Raw genomic sequence first — 17349 nt, 5'->3', positions numbered from 1 at the left:
ATAATAATAACAAACATGGTGTAGCCACTGGATGCCTGTTTGCTTGTATATATTCCCTATTGCTGAGAACAGTGTTTTCAGAAATAATTGTAACATTTTAGTTGGATATACTGGCTGTTTAGAAGATTTTGTATGTCCTTTTGTTAATTTATTTATTTATTTATGTTTTGAACAAGTATGAAGATTTTAACAACCATTTAGTTTTTTATTTATTTATTTTTTCACATGGAAAGTGCCACAAAAGTCATTATTCCATCACATTCCTAAAAAGTAAATATGAATAATAATAATAATCAGTCAAATTTCATTTTTGTCACATCTCTGGGTTCTTCCAGATGCTGGCTTTTACAAGTTAGATCTTCCAGGAACCACTTTAATGTTAACAGAGCTTACAGTAACCCTTTTAAAAATGTGAGTTCCTCCAGGAACCTCCAGAGTACTTTGAGGTCTCCGTGGAATGAAAGGGTGACTCCAGAACCTCAGAACTGGAAACAAAGTGCTTCAAGGATCCCATGAGTTCCTGCATGAACTGCAAAGACTATAAGGGTTCCTCCAGGAACCCTATTATTTGAAAAAGGGCTTTGAGGCACTTAAAATACATTTTAAGGTTCCTGGAGTACTCAAAAGGAGACCTGAGGCACCTTTAGTTTTTACAGTGTGGGGCATATGACAAAAATGTGACACATTTACATTTATATTTTTCGGCAGATGCCTTCGAAGCAGCTTTTTACATTAAAGTATTATCTAGGCTTGGTCCTCAACCCACCAGAATTGCAGGTATTATTCTGTTTGGCCCAAAAGAATGACTTGAAATCAGAATGTTTGCGATTTTCAGTAAGTCTTTGCATTAGCGTTGAGTTTGTTGTTATGCCAGTAGGTGGCAACAAGTGTCGCACCAGTCTTTGTGAGTGAATTATTGATTTATTGATTCATTCAAAAACTCTGATTTATTCAGGAACAAAATAATACTTTCACATGACCTCCCAGCATCAGTTGCATCGATTTGCTGCTTTTCACAAATCCTCTCTCGCGGCCTCATGGGATGGTAAAATGTCCAGTGAGATATGGTCTTATTATTGAGAGATACCAGGGTCCTTGGCTCTACCATTGCAGAAAGCATAATGGGCAACTGCATCATTTGTGCCTTGCTTTCCAATCACAATACAGCCTTGACGTTAATATTTTCTGTCAGAGATGTGCAACTGTCAGTTACTGACTGTGTCTGAAATCACCCTCCTATAAGCCTGAGTAGAGCATCTTTGAGAATGTTGTGGATGTTATTGAGAGCACTCATTCAATCCCATAATGCACTGCAACAATTCGTGTACATGAGTGTCCAATGTACACACAACAGCTAGTGACTACCCATAATGCACTGTGAGGGTCATGCAGAATAAATTCAATTCATTTTCCAAACTGCTTGTTCAAAGTGGGTACAGTGTAATCCCATTACAGGTGTAGATGTATTTTTAATTGATAATTAAATAGTTGTAATTACATAAATAATATTAGAATCATTATAATTAATATTACAAATAGGCAAATTCTTTCATTACTCCTGGAATTGCCAGTTTGCCAAGATTTGTAAACGGATCAATCCAAACAATTTTTTAATGGTAAACATGTTGAAGATTAGCCAAATTACTAAAAAAGCAATTGCACAATTCAAAATAAATCTCACCTTAAAAAGTAGATCATCACGGAACTGTACTTTTTGCCTACTCTCATATGAATAGTGTGATTTTGGACATACTAGTCTATTCATATACCTTTTTTTCTATATGCAAGTAAGTATGCGATTTTGGATGCAGCCACATTCTATATATATGCCACAACATTAGTCAGACAGACTGTTTTACTGGAAGCCTTCAGCTAATCTACATATAAGATATCATTAGTCCAGCTTCAATCAATATTTCATGTGTGGTATTTATTTTTGTATTTATTTGCTAAGTGGCTTTGTAATAAGAGGCTACTCTGCTGTGCTCCAGAGTCTTCAATACCATGTCAGAGTTTATTTTGTTATTTTACAGATCCGATTGATGTATTGCTCTTATCTGTACGATTAAAACTGAAAGTGTAATTTAAGTTCTTTTCGGGGTTATCAGGAGAAAATGACTCAAAACGCGTATCCGCGTTAATCGACTTCAAAGGGTTAATAACCGAATGACTGTCATTATCCCTTACTTATTTGTCCTGGGGTCATGTCCAGAAGGCACTTCAGGGTTTACACACTTCTAGGAAACAAATCTTTCATCCCAATGTACAATGTATATTCAAAAGCCTCAAAATCATTTCTCTTGTTTCGATTTTTCTTTCTCTCTCTCTATTTTATAGTGGCTTTTGATTGTTTGAAAAGTTTCGTTTCACCAGTGTTGTTTATTTGCATTTCTGTATTTTGTTCTGAAGCAGCAGGACAGATTGTTGACCACAATCACAGGGGCCTACAGGGGATATTGACATTTACAGGCTACTGTTCGGCTGTGTTGGGATATTGAATAGAATCAAACGCTCAGTCATCCTGCAGAAGGGAATAATATGCCGAGTGCTTTCTCCCATGGAACTGACACTGTTTTCAAAAGAGACCTTTATGGCCTCTTTCTGGTCAGTCGGTCGGGACACACGTCTCCATCTGCGAAGTTCCATTAATTAATTCTTCCCTCTGTGCAGAGTCATTTTGCATGAGCAGCAAGAGGAAAATCAAACTTAATTGACCTTTGCATTGATATTTGAATTTGGCCAGATTGTCCAGTATCCCTTTAAACTGCCATTCCCTGTTGTTTCATGTCAGCTTCTGTCCGTAAATAACATCCACCGTCCACATAAACTGAGATGAAATGTGTGGTTTTGCACAGAAACATGCGCAGAATGCTTGGCGGACAACTGATGAGAGATCCCTACTGAGAAATCTGGAGACCATGAACTCAGTAACTGTCATTGCACCTCCAAAGAAGACCAACAGCGACACATTGTGAAGAACATAAAAAAAATAAATTAATTAAAAAAAATACAGAACCTTCTTATGTGGAATCGAAAGGTTAAAGGTTCTTCATGGAAAAGAAAGAACTAATTGTACTTTGTTGCATTTACATTTTAATTACAATTATGCATCCTGTTTGCAACATCAATTCAAATTCAATTTAGTCTTTAAAAGGCGTTCTGAATTCAATTCTGCTTCATGACTGACCTTTATTTGGCTTCACTCGTACCAAACTCAGTTCATTTCCAAAATGTACAAGTTTCAGGATGCATCTTTTTGCACAGGTGTAATGATCAAGCTTCAATCTGTAGCTAATCCAAACTGAAACATCTTGGCTAGAGATGAACATTCCAGATGTTTATTTCATGATCCTCGTCTTTCATCCATATTCACTTAAATTATTCCAAAACATTGTGCATCTGTGTTGTGCTCACTTGTTTGTTATTTATGCAAATGCATTTCTCGTCATACAAAACACCTTTTGATGTACGAGGACAACCACAGAAGGACGGGTTTAGGATTACCTTTAATTCTGAAGGTAAGGCCTAAAAACTCTGTCAGGGGACCTTGCGCAATCATCTTGTTTCTTTAATCTGATCCATCATGAGAAAGATGCAAATGCGATTCAAGTTCAGTGACTTTCTCGCACCGCTGAATGTCAAATCTTAGATTAAAGAGACTAGGCTCATTTGGTTGTGTAACACAGGGGAGCTTGAGCAATCAGAGAAAACCAAATGTGTTTTTCCTTTCATTTTCCGTTGAATGAATTCAGCAGGTGCAAAACTAGAAAGATGTTTTTTTTATAAAAAAAAAACATTAATTTCAGAAAAACACGCACATGGACATTCAGTATCAGTTGCTGAGGATTTATCATTGGAAACTTTAAATTATCCTTTCCAATGCAGAGGACTACAATTTCCAAAGTTCTGTATGCATACAGTATATAATGCCGACAACCATTATTCATGAGTAAAGCAATGAGCAGTAGTGTCTCCCATACAGCTGAGCATATTTTGGGGGCAGAAGATATTCAAGAGGCCAAGACAGTTAGCCCACGGCAAAATATTCCATTACAGCTGGATAAATCAGGGCATTAATGCATTATTGAGGTAGTATTCTGAGGCTGTTTTTAATTTCAGATGGAAGATTCACCTTCGCATCCTCATCTAATGGTGCATCAAGTATTAAAATCTGCAGCTACGCTCAGATCAAAGAGCCGTCAAAATGACAGACTTGAGCCCCAGCGCTGAGACTTGTTGAGGTAAACACTTCAGCTAGGTGAGGTGAAAATTCTGTGACAGATGTTTGACCCAGACTAAGCCTTTTAAGTAATTCATCCATATAAGAACCGCTTAAGGATTCAGACGGAAATGTTTCATTTTCCAGTAAATCTCAGTTAATTCCTCACAAAGTCTGCTACCTCACCTTAAAAGAACAGTTCACCGCCAAAAAATGAAAAATAAATAAATAAATACTTGTCATTTACTCACCCTCATGTCTTTACAAACCCATATGATTTACATTTTTCAGACATTCTTTTTTATGTAATAAAAGGTTGCTCCTTTACATTTACATGTAGCCTACTTAAAAGGATAATTCACCCAAAAAATGAAAATTCTGTCATTAATTACTCTCTTTCATGTCGTTCCAAACTCGTTAGACCTTTGTTCATCTTCGGAACACAAATGAAAATATTTTTGATGAGTTCCAAGAGCTCTCTGACCCTCACATAGACAGCAAGGATCCTAACACAATCAAGGTCCAGAAATGTAGTGACATGTAGAGAAATGTATGACATTGTTAAAATAATCCATGTGACTGTAAAAAAACGTAATTTTACGAAGCTACAAGAATACTTTTTATGCATAAAGAAAACAAAAATAACAACTTTATTTAACAATTCGTCTCCTGGTGCCATTTTGGACAGTATCACATATGTAAACAATGTTGTTAGCTTATTAATAAGTACGATCTGTTCATGCCACCTTGTAAAATACTTAACATCTAGACTTTTGTTTATCACACAAATCTATCGTATGGCTGAAGACTTGGTATACCATAGGAAAAAAGAAATTATTTTTGCTTAGTCTACTTTTTGTGTTTATGTTCAGGCATAAATGTGAATAGAAATGCGAAGAACCCTTGGGGTAATGCTTCACAAAATCATCACTTTTATGCAACTGAAAATCCAGTTGCACAGCATTGACAAGATCAAAATACTTCTAAAAAGTAGTTTTAAATATATCCACTATGTAAGAGATGTTGTCATTTTCTTATTATCGGTTGTAGAACGAGAACCTTTAATGCCCAAAGGATTAACAGTCCATTAAGATAAAGGTGGTTTGTAGGAAGCTCTGGGATTGTATTCTCCGAGAATACAATAACTTCAGACAGATTCCATATGCTTGTTACATTATCTGGAATGGAAAGTGAAGGGACAGATGTTGTCTGGAATCATTTGGGGATCTGACTTCATCAAAGAGTTTGAGAACTCTCACGGAATTCCAAAACACCCTGTGAACTCACAACGCATTTCCTGTCTTAAGAGTGTCACATCACTGGTGTCCGACTAAATGTGCTGATCATTTTGCTGCATTATTGACATTTCTGGGTCACCGTCATATTTATTTGAGCAAGGAGCGACACAGCCATATGTCTTTCAAAGGATGTGTGGGATAGTCAAGTCATCGTTATGATTATTTGGATCTTTTAAGAAAGCCAGAATGGAATTTTTAATAACATTGGATCAATACAAAGTATAAAAATAGCCATGTGACCTTATGAAACTAATATAAAACTTCAGTGAAATTCAAAATTCCCCATCAGTGTAATAGATTCAATTTCCTAATTCTTCACACATGATTGCTCTCATCTTTATGAATATTTATTCTTTATATCTAAATTAAAATCAGTGGGAAAATGTTCTGATATCTGTATATCAGAAGAACATTTTCTTATCTGGAATCATCGATGTGCCTCCATCTATAGTCAGCTGAATATTACTTTCAGAGGGCATCCGCCAAGGTCTTATGTCAAGGGATGAAACGTCACCAACGATTTCCAAAAGGCCTAATTATGATACTGGATATGAGCTTATGGTAATAACGGACTTGTATCACATTAACTGAGACCCTTGTTCACCTGTCGCTCTCTGTTAATTAACATCGAATCTGGAGAAGTATTCGTGTGAGTGAAACTAGGCCTCAGGTGAGAGTAGGCCCAGTTTTGTTTGTGTATCTGTATGGGCTTGGGATATGATTACCATAAGCATTTATGCATTTGCAATTTATAAAATTCACAAACTAAGGTTTGATGATAACTCCTGACTGTCCACTAGTTTACCTGAAGGTAAAAAAAATAGTGATAAGTATGTAGTTTGTTGGCTGATAAATCACCGCTGGCTGATGGTGGTAACTGATCAAAAAGGTTCGCATTAATTTCCATGTTGGGCATATGTTGAATATTTAGCACTTCCATCTGCTCTGAAGACAAGCAAGTGTATTGTCATACATAAATGTATGAAATCCTCCCGCCCGTCCTCTTTAACCTGTTTGGTTAAGACTGGAAATATGATATTTATATGCTTTAATCATGTGGTAAATCTGAATAAAATCAAACAAATTTGATAAGATCCAAACACTGTGAGAAATAACAAGCTATGTATAAACTTTTGGGAATCAGCTAAAAATATCATTTTACCTCATTAGTCTCTAGATCATCAAGACTTTTTTTTTAAATCAGATTTTTATTATTTCTTTCTTTTTTTTCAAGAAGTTACAACTTCAAATAGATATGCACAAATTTTTGCACAGAGTTTCTCAAGTGAATAAAAGATTACAAGATTACAATGTGATCTGATTAAAGTGTAACATTTAATTACTGACAGTTGCAAAAGAAAAACATTCTGAGTTTTTCCTGAGATGTTCATTTAAAAGCAGTGATACTTTTAAAATAAGAACAAATAATGATTAAAAATAATAACAATAATAATAATATATGTCCTCTTGTATTAAAATAAATGAATACATAAAAACACAAATAACAATATAAAAGAATACATAACAAAACTGCAACAACAATAATAATATTATATTTTATTCCATGAAGAATATAATATATATATATAAACTATAAAAATACAAGTAATGACTACAAAACAATACCTATTTTGGAAACACACACAATAAATGTATTTCATTTGTATTTCCTTTTGTGTTTCATTAAAGATAAATAAAATACATAATAATAATAATAATAATAATAATAATAATAATAATAGTCCTTCTTTATTCCAAAAAATCTTCATAACTACAAATAAATACAGCAACATATTAACTACAACAAAAAGTGTCCTTTTGTATTCCATGAAAAATAAATACATAAAATGATACTGCACATACACACCCAACAATAATAGCATCAAGAACGATGTTAATATTAACTAATGAAGAAAAAAAATTGTCTTTAATTTTACCAAATTGTAAGAGTCCCGAAAGGCTTCAGAGCTAACACACATGAGCTAAAGGCCACACATCTTTGGTTTTGATGTCATGGCTTCTTTAAGCTGTATCACAGAAAGCCCTTCACATCATCAAGCGTGTCACAAAAGCACCACAAAGATTAATGACATGTTGATTGTTTTATAAAAGCAATTATACATCAGGACCCCTGCCAGAATCCTGACACGTTGTGAGTCATTGTCTGTGTTACGGTCTTTTCATTAGCTCTTTCATTTTCACTAACCCCTCTAGACTCCAGCGCTCACGTTTGGGGATACGGAGATGTAAACCACACCGCCATCTGCTCTCAAGGTTGAAGGTGAGCGAATAATAGACCGGGAGGGGAAAGAGAGAGAGACAGGAGGGCGAGAGGGACAGATGGAGGAGTAGATTGGATCTGAAAGGTAGATAGCAATTGTGTGTGCGTATGAGAGAAAAAGAGAGAGAGAATGATTATATGTGGGTTGGAGAAAGAAGGAAGGACAGGTTGAGAGATTAATCTAACCTATGGCGTAATGAGGCCTCTGTCTGGCTGCCTTCCTCCGTAGATAGAGAAAAATCCACTGTATTTATGCCAACTCGCAATCTAGCATGTCTATTCCATGTCCAAGGGCCCTCAGCCAGCCGTACCCCCACCCCAAAAATATCAAATAATGAAATAAAGTTTAATGGAGGGAAGCCCTATTAACTGACAGAGTACTTTCTTACACTGACGAGAGCGATCTCGTGGGTGAAATGAAAATGTGCAATGACAATGCTGCCAACTTCCCTGACAAGGGTCTTTTATCAAGCTCTGTGGAAAGCCAGGTCCCAAAAATTTCATTCCTAGAGCGGAAAAGAGAGTAAGCAACAGAGAAAGTGTGGATTTGAAATCCAACAAACACCCACTTAGACTCTACTTATGTACTTCCTGTTGATGTGCATTTCAGTTGATGTGCATTTCATGTTCGACAGCGTGTGCATTTCTGGCCATAATTATCTGTAGAGGCACATCTCATGCAACTTGAATTGTGTCTTTAACATATTTTCAACAAAACATTGAATGATATATTTGCGATGCATATAAATATTCAATACAGTGATAACATCAGCACTTATGGTTTATCATTGATCCTAGACAAGACACATTACACTTAAAAAAAAAAAGATTCCATTTTTTTAAGTTAAATGGTTGCAAACAATTTATTTTAGCTAAAAAAAGAAAGAAAAAAAGTGTTTATTTAAATGTAGCTAAAAAAAAATCATTGCAACCTCTTACCTTAAAAAAACAAAACAAATAAAGGAATCTTTTTTTTTTCTCAGCGTACTGGTGTAACATATATATGCTACCTAAAACTACAATTATACAAACCTTTTTCATAATTGAAATAAAAAAAAAATATTAGATGAAAAACTTAACCGCACAAAAAAAATAAAAATAATAATAATTAAATTAATTAATTAAAAATACCAAAATTACAAAAACAAACAAAGACAAATTAAAATGAATACTGAAAATACAAACATTAAAGCATTAATGTTACTGCAAAATTGCTATAAATACTAGGAATAGTACCAAATTTAATACTACCAGAGTCACTTTTGGCCCAGTGAATTTTTTTTTAAATAAATAAATAATAATAATAATAATAATAATAATACTTGAAATTTTGGACTAATGAGATTTCTCAGTGCAGTCACCAAAAAATCAGGATGCAGTTGAAAATCATGTATTTGAACTGCATATAAAATATCCATCCATTTGGATTGCAGTTTTAACATAACCTAATAAACTTAATGTGATGCATGTTTGTCATAAATGAAACTAGTAAGTTTTTTTTTTTTATTATTAAATAATAATACAAATGACAATGTATTATTGACTTTTTAAATATATTAGATTTCATTTGAATAATAATCTTTTAAAAATAAAATATAACAAATTTGGTCTATTGTGAAAACATCAAAACTGATTCAGTTAAAAAGTATGAACATAAAATATGTCTCACTGTTTAACAACATTCTATTAGTTAAAATGTAAGAGAAATTGGATTTATTAAGATGTTCTTATTCGTTCATGTTCATTTTGACTGAAACAAAAATAGTCAATGATTATTTCACTTTTTAGATCATGAAAGTTATATAAATGTAATAATCATTTGATTGATGTTCATGTTTTAAGGGTAAAACAATCAAATACACATATTAAATGTTAAGTACATTTCAGAAAGACACTGCAAGAAACAAACGGAATCAAATGTGGATATTTTAAGACAGAAAAGCCAAAAAAGTATTTTCTTGTAAACTGTACTCCAGCAATCTTTTACAGTTTAAAAGTAAAAAGTAGAACTCAAACAGTTGCTATAGTTGAAGAGACACCAATGAAAGTGTTTGTTAGTGTTTGTGTCCCATATGTTACTGTAAACCCCTAGCTAGTGACAATTAAAGCAGCACTAGTGGGAGTATCTTTCATATGTCAAAGTTTGATTAGTGAATTGATAAATCCTCTGCAACTGGGAGAATTGATGTATTTAAGGGCCTGCAGAGCTGCATGGGAAATCAGCCTAGAGCTAAATATAGATGCGCTCATAAATAGCAACTATCATTTATGCTGTATCAGAGCGAAGACATCCACCTGTCATTCCACATAAGAATTCCCCAGTTAGTCGGTGAAGGACACCTCGTGTGTGCGAATATGTGTGTGTGTGTGTGTGTGTGTGTTTAGATCAGCGAATCAGATCCAACGTTACCCTGAATCTGCCCTCTGATTCGCTGCTGCAACAGAAAGTCAGACTAAACAGATCCTCTTTCGCAGATCTAACCAGCAAACATGTCACGCAGTCACACAGCTCTAAATACCCAGGGCACTTTTGTGCTTCTGTTTATAGAAAGACTTGAGAGCCTTGTGATGGCATTATAAGTTGTCGCCTGAGGTTCTCCTTGTGTACCTGTTCGGTTCGCCTCCAGCACACACCAACTGTGCACATTTTGCCTAAAGACAAGCAAATATCATTAGAAACCCCAGATCCGCCACTGTAGTGTGAACCTGTAGTGCCAATCCGAAAATACCACAGACGGGAATCCGTATCTGATGTACAAAAATACATTTATTTGAAACGATTCCAAAATGACAGTAGTTTTCCATAGAAATATCGAAATAAAGATGTAACAATAACCATGAGTCATGCTTTTGTGCGACGGGAGATAAGTATTACAAGTATTTGTTCGTCAAAACATTATACATAAATCGTATGGCGAGTTTCTTTTCCACCAGCTTCGTTTTGCTTTAATGTTTATAGTGTCGTTACTGTTACAAAGTCATGATTTATATTACAAAGAGAGTGTCAGTAGAGCAAATAAAACCTGATGGATATCATAGAACTCCACTGAACGAGGGAGAGAGGGCTCGTTAGCACACAATGGCATTAAATAAAGAAGCTAAATAGTCGTCAGCAAGTACTGTTCAACATTAAAAAGATGTTCTCACTAACCTTAGATAGCAGGTTATAGAACAAGAGCTCAGGTCTCCAGACTAACCAGAACTTTTACACTGAAGGTAAAAATGCTGCATGTGCAACAAAATCACAGCCAATCGGAGCATTGTTTTGTTTGACATACAGCTGTAGAGCTCAACTTTGGAACAATGAGATTTCTCAGTGCATTCAACAATGTATTTAGGCCTAAAATGTAAGATTTATGCATTTGAATTGCATATAAAAGTTCATTACGTTCGGATAACACAGTTTTAACATAAACTAATAAACTTAATGTGATGCATATGCATATTTGTCAGTCATACATAAGTTTTGTGCATTATATATATATATATATATATATATATATATATATATATATTAGCTATTTGCATCAATTTGAATAATCATATGTTTTAAATGACCCAAATTTTATTTTTCAAATCACATAGAGTCAGCATAAATCTGTTAACTGTGAAAACAATTAAATTTATTTTAAAAAGGGTGAGAATAAAATATGACTAGCTGTGGAATAAGCAATTTTAAATTAATTAAAATTTGAAAATAATAATAATAATAAAACATTGATGATAAATATATAAACTTGGTTATTTTGTATTTAAAGGACAATTATGTGTATTTATATATTACTATTATAGAAATCCAACCTTTCATTTTCATAATAATAATAATGATAATAATAAATAATAATAATAAAGTGATCTCGATTTTCAGATTAATATTTTTTCTCTATATAATTTTCCTAGAATAAGAATAAATCTATTCTTTGTTAAAAAAATATAAATATTAATATTTTTATATATTAAAATGTATTATTCAATTAAAAAGTATGAACATGGTTAAATATGGCCTGCTGTGGAACAAGCAATTATTTAATTAGTGAAAATGCATGAAACATTGGATTTATTGATGATGAATATATACTGTATAGTGAAAAATAACAATAATAATATATTGCTGCCTTTAATTTTAAAGTACAATCAACTCAAGCTGTACATGTAATTTCAACTTAAATTATATTGAACTGACTTAAAAAAGCCCACAGTTGAGTTGAATATTGTATAACTTATTAGAAAAAGTAGAAAATTGCTTAAAATAGTGTAAAACATGATTTCATGATTTGAATTAGCAATTTTTTAAAAGTGTAAACCCGCTTATTGTGTATTTTAAACACATTTAGTATTTATGTACATGTACGCATATAATATTAAGTTCATTAGTTTATGTTAAAACTGTGCGATGCAAATGGTTTCTAAAATGTATAAGAATTTCAAATACATCAATGTTCAATTTAGGACTTTTTTGAGTCTGGGTGCATCAAAACCCACATTAAAAGGGAACAACAAAACATCTGAGCTTTATCTCTTGTTGGCTTTTTTAAGGACACATAGATTTAGGTGAGTGGGGGACTAAAGATATGAGTAAAAAAAAAAAAATCTATGTCACTATTAGAGTGAAACAACAACTGTGACTAGTAGAGATAAAGCGGGATGCTAAGCTAACCTGCGAGTGTTAATGAGAGCATGTGCGACAGGATGGTAAAGTAGCAGCTTTCCCCCGTTCCCTCGGCTCAGGGCCTGTGCTCGTGTAATTGCATGCTGACTTCAGCACACTGTAGAGCCTCTGAGAAGTCCAGATTAAGAGTAAAATACTGTTTCATGTCACACAGATTTAGACTGTGTCTAAACCAGTCTCTGTAGCCAATTTTCCCAACTATATGTGTAAAGCCTCTGGAGAGACTATGCTCACATTTACAAATGCAAAGCTGTTTTCAGCGGCTCTAGAGTCGATAAAAAAGGGGAAAACATGGCAAGTTAACTACCCTAAAATGAATGCAAATTTGGCCTAGATCTGTAGACTTGAATATGTACTTTGTATGTATATGTATGAGTCGGGTGGATTTTTGTATGGTTTTGTTTTTGAAAGAAGTCTTTGATGCTCACCAAATAGTATTATATTTTAAAATAAGTTTTATTTTATTTGAAAATTTTTTTAACTGTAATTTATTCCTCTGATATGAAAGCTGAATTTTCAGCATCATTATTTCAGCGTTACATGACAAGGAAATCATTCTAATATGCTGAGTTGATGATGATTACTTAACATTTCTTATTATGATAAAAATAATTGTGCTGCTTAATATATATATATATATATATATATATATATATATATATATATATATTACACACATTGGAACAAAGTAAGTCATTACTGTCACTTTTGATCATGATTTATATGCAAGCTTGCTGAATTTCTTAAAAAATTCAAATAAAATTAAAATCATACTGATCCCAAACATTTGAATAATAGCCCAGTGCATACGGCTCAAACTCATTTTTGAATTCACTTCTGAAAAATACCTCAAATTCTGTGGTGAAACTGAAGTTGTTGGTCAGATTCTTAAAGAAGACGATATATTGGATAGAAATCACAACATACAATAGAACATGTTAAGTTGTGGTTAGTCTGGCTGAAATATCAATAAACTTTAGGTCTGAGATGATTGAAATAAACAGAATGATATGAGATCTGTTCCAAAACCCAGTTAGCTGCCTAGGCAGCATTTTAAGGCATCATAGTGCTCCCAACGCAAAGACTTTCACTTGGTTTGTTTCTAAATGTAATGACTCCCTTATTTCTGGCAGTCGCAGTTTCATATTTACTGTAATATAATAATAATTCCATATTTCAATATTCACTTTAAACCCATTAATGCCCATTTAAAAATTAATCTCTTAGCATTATTCATGCAATTCTGATAGCAGTGTAAACGCATTCATGGCATCTATGAATGATAAATATACCTCAATGCCATAGCTTCTAAAAACAATGTTATGGCATTAACAATTCAAGTGTAATAAATTCTGTTGCATCATAATTCTTTCTAAAGCTGGATTTTTATAATGTCTGTTCAATGCTTTTCTCATTTAACATAATAGTAATCATTTATCAGCCAACATTGACGTTATTATGAATAAAAGCAATACTGTTCTTATTTCAATCTAATAATAATAATAATTATAATAATTAAAAGCTTATTAGAGTATCACCGTTGACGTGAGGAGCACTATTTTATGACACACACAGATGCTGCCTAAGCAGATGGTTTCAAAACAAAGGTTCTGTGTAAGACAGCTCACTAAGCTTCAAAACATAGAATTAATGTATGGTGCATGTGTTATTTAAAATGATAAAAATAAAAATACAATGATTTCAACACTTGTTAACACTAGTTTAATACCAGGTAAAACAAAATAAAAATACTGAGGTTCTTACCCATTTAGATTTTCAGTTTCATAATTTAATTGTTTTGATCATTTAACATCTGATTGTTAAGTTTCACATAGAAAAAAAAAAAATTGCTCTGTATTCATAAAACATATATTTTACATGGATACAATGTAGCACAATGTTTCGGTTTGTAATATGTCACTGATTGAGTAGAACAGGAATTGATTGCTTGGGGAGTTATTTTGGCCAATGTCACTAATATTCTGATATATTGCTATACATTTACATTCACAATGGAATCTAAGAAACCACCTGCTTATTATTCATGAATTATATCCATTTTGTGTGACACAGGCAATCAACTCCAATACAAAATGTCTAACCATATATCGAAACATTGCTCTCTCGACTTTAAATCTGAGGTCAAAATCCAAAATGGCAACATTGAAGCATATGCAATACGTCTTTACCTTTTTTTTTTTTTTTCTTTTTTTGTTGTACAATGGATGAATAAAATAAAATAAAAAACTATTTACAGCACTGGCTTATTTACAGCACATCAAGGAATCACTGTTTGGATTCGTAACACCCACTTTCTGAAATGTATAGCAGACTGTGTCCAGTGAACTTCAGTCTTCACTATTATATTTACAGTATAAGGATATGAAATGAAATACACTTGCTGTATATACAAAGAAATTAAAACTTGAGAATATTGTACAGTTCAATGTTTTTTTTCAATCCCTGGGAGATACGACACCTTAAAAATGTGTGCAGAAAATTAAATAAAAATGGCTTTGTTAACTGTTAAACTGTTATAAATTAATTTTCGATTCTAAATGATGAATACACATTATTCAAAAGGCATTCTTATTTGTAAGGCATTCACTTATGAAGCAAAATGATTCCGTAGGCCATTTATCAAAAAAAAAAAAAAAAAATAGAAAAAAAAATACAGATGGACAGTATATATTTGAGGAACTTACAATAAATTACATTAAGCTGAAGGTTTGTTCAAAAAAAAGTTACATTTTACAACATTTTCCAGAAAGATATCAAGCTCTATTGTGTTCGTATATCAAGAGATTTATTCCACAAAACATTTTCAACGTTTGATATTTCATGGATTTTACTTAAGTTCGAGCTCCAAAAAAAGCTTTACTATAGAGATGTTATTCTTAATAGTTACTCTATATTCCCTCTTTATAGAAGTACAAAAAGCTTGCCTTCAAACTGACATTTTATCACAGTGCTTTTGGAAAGGTATCTCACTTCATGATTGAAAAATTCACATTTTAGTCCATATCTCTTCACCTTTAGACGAAGGCTCGATAAGTGAGATAAATGTGTAATTAAAAGTTGAAATGTTTCAACAACCACTAATTTAGAAGATTGCAGAGCAGGATTGCTTACAAGAAGAAGGCAAAGCTGTAATATAGAGAGGGATATAAACACTGTTGGCTTTTCTTGCATGCTTTAGCTGCAATTTTGTCCCCTCAGTTCAAGTTCTGACAAATATAAAAAACGAGATGACCTACAGAAAAATTAAGTTAATGTAGTCACTAAAAGCACTCTTCACAATGTTTGAAAAATCAGTTTGAATAGTTAAATGAACTTGGCATAAATAGGCTACGTTCTGACCCAACAAAAATCCAAAGTTTTTGATACTAAAAGCCACTTTTTTTCACACAATTTCAAAACTGATAAACTGACAGATATAATTCAAAAATGCACCGGGCAAGTGGCTTTCCCCCCAACTTTCCATTACGATTCCAGAACAACATTTTTTGGAATTTCAAATGTTGGTAAATTGGTAATTTCTCAACCAAGCATGTTTTCAGTGACTTGTAGAGTAGTTAAATCTATTCTTATTTTCCACGCAGATCGTAACAAACAAGACACCCATGCAAATCTGAGCTCCTTAGAAAACTATTAACAATGACAGTGTTTTGAATTTACAAAAAAAGCATAAAGGAAAACTGTCAACCTTTAAAATTGTGATACCTCTGTACACATTATTACAATACGCCTCCGCCTTCTTTCTTGACGTTTTCAGACACTCGTGCAGTTGGGGATCTCCCTTGTGCTTTCGCAGGTGTTGATCACACCGCCTACTCGCCGAAAACACAGAAATGACACATTAGCCTTCAAAATTCTTCCTCAACAAACAAAATTGTCTATATTTATTTTCTTAACACGTGTCCCCGGATGATTACTCAGAAGAAAACTTATTGAATAATCTTGCTTTTAATTTAAAAAATGACTTTTCTTCAACCCAGACCTACTTTTCACTATATTCAGCGAAATCTCACTGGATATAATCAAGTCTCAACATGACTTCAAGTTGGATAAATGGTTTGCTTCGAAATGCATAACATTACAGAAGACAAATGCATAGCGAATGCCATTTTATGTTATCTTAAAACGCTTGATTATACGCTCAACTATATATATTAGACATGTATAAATGAACAAACTAGATGTTTTCAGCATTAGAGTCATTAAATATTTAACCTCATGAAGGCAAGCAAAAATGAATGTAAACCAGGCTAGAAACTGAACCATTAAGTAAGAAATCAAGCAAAAAAACTAATGTTTCATCCTCCTATTAAACACCCACAGAAAGAGTGGTGGGATTTATTTTCTGTGTGGCACTGAATGTTGCATGTTTATTCATCACAGTTGTTGTTATCACAATGACCCCAATTTGACCCATTTTATAGTTTAATCAGTGCTATTTTATAATCACTGCTTAACAGCACCAATTAAATATTAATTTGCAGTTATTAAGCAATTAGATGATCACAGACGATGCATCCACTTGGGAAATAAGGACACTTGGGCCCACTGTAGATAGTTCTCATTAGCATGCATTATGTGTCCGATTATAAACTCTCTTGATTCCAAAGGCTGTATTTTGGTCTAATGGTTTTCACTATGTAATTCTAAAAGCTGAATGATTCATATTTTAGAGTAAAACACGAAGCTTGCCACCGCAAGAGTCGTTTTATAATAGCACGCAGGTTTGTGACTCAGATAGTCCCGAGGCTGAAAAAAAAACTTTTTCTATCATGTAATTTATACTTGAGAACTACTTAGAAAACTAGAAAAAGACAATTATTCAGAGATGTATCTGGTAAAGTTGGTATTATGTTCACTAAGT

General features: G+C 33.1%; 1 protein-coding gene across 1 annotated transcript in view; it reads right to left on the bottom strand.

Annotated features, from left to right (window-relative positions):
* Window positions 1–15276: 15276 nt before the first annotated feature.
* The window catches only part of sorcs3a (sortilin related VPS10 domain containing receptor 3a), a 230070-nt gene continuing 227997 nt past the window's right edge, over window positions 15277–17349 (bottom strand). The window contains exon 27 of the mRNA XM_059554602.1: window positions 15277–16297. Within this exon, the coding sequence (XP_059410585.1) occupies window positions 16239–16297 (59 nt within the window). The 3' untranslated portion in view covers window positions 15277–16238. The remainder of the gene's footprint in view (window positions 16298–17349) is intronic.

This window comes from Carassius carassius, chromosome 7, assembly GCF_963082965.1.
Source record: "Carassius carassius chromosome 7, fCarCar2.1, whole genome shotgun sequence".
Taxonomy (NCBI): Eukaryota; Metazoa; Chordata; class Actinopteri; order Cypriniformes; family Cyprinidae; genus Carassius; species Carassius carassius.
This window is presented reverse-complemented; position numbering and strand designations above follow the sequence as displayed.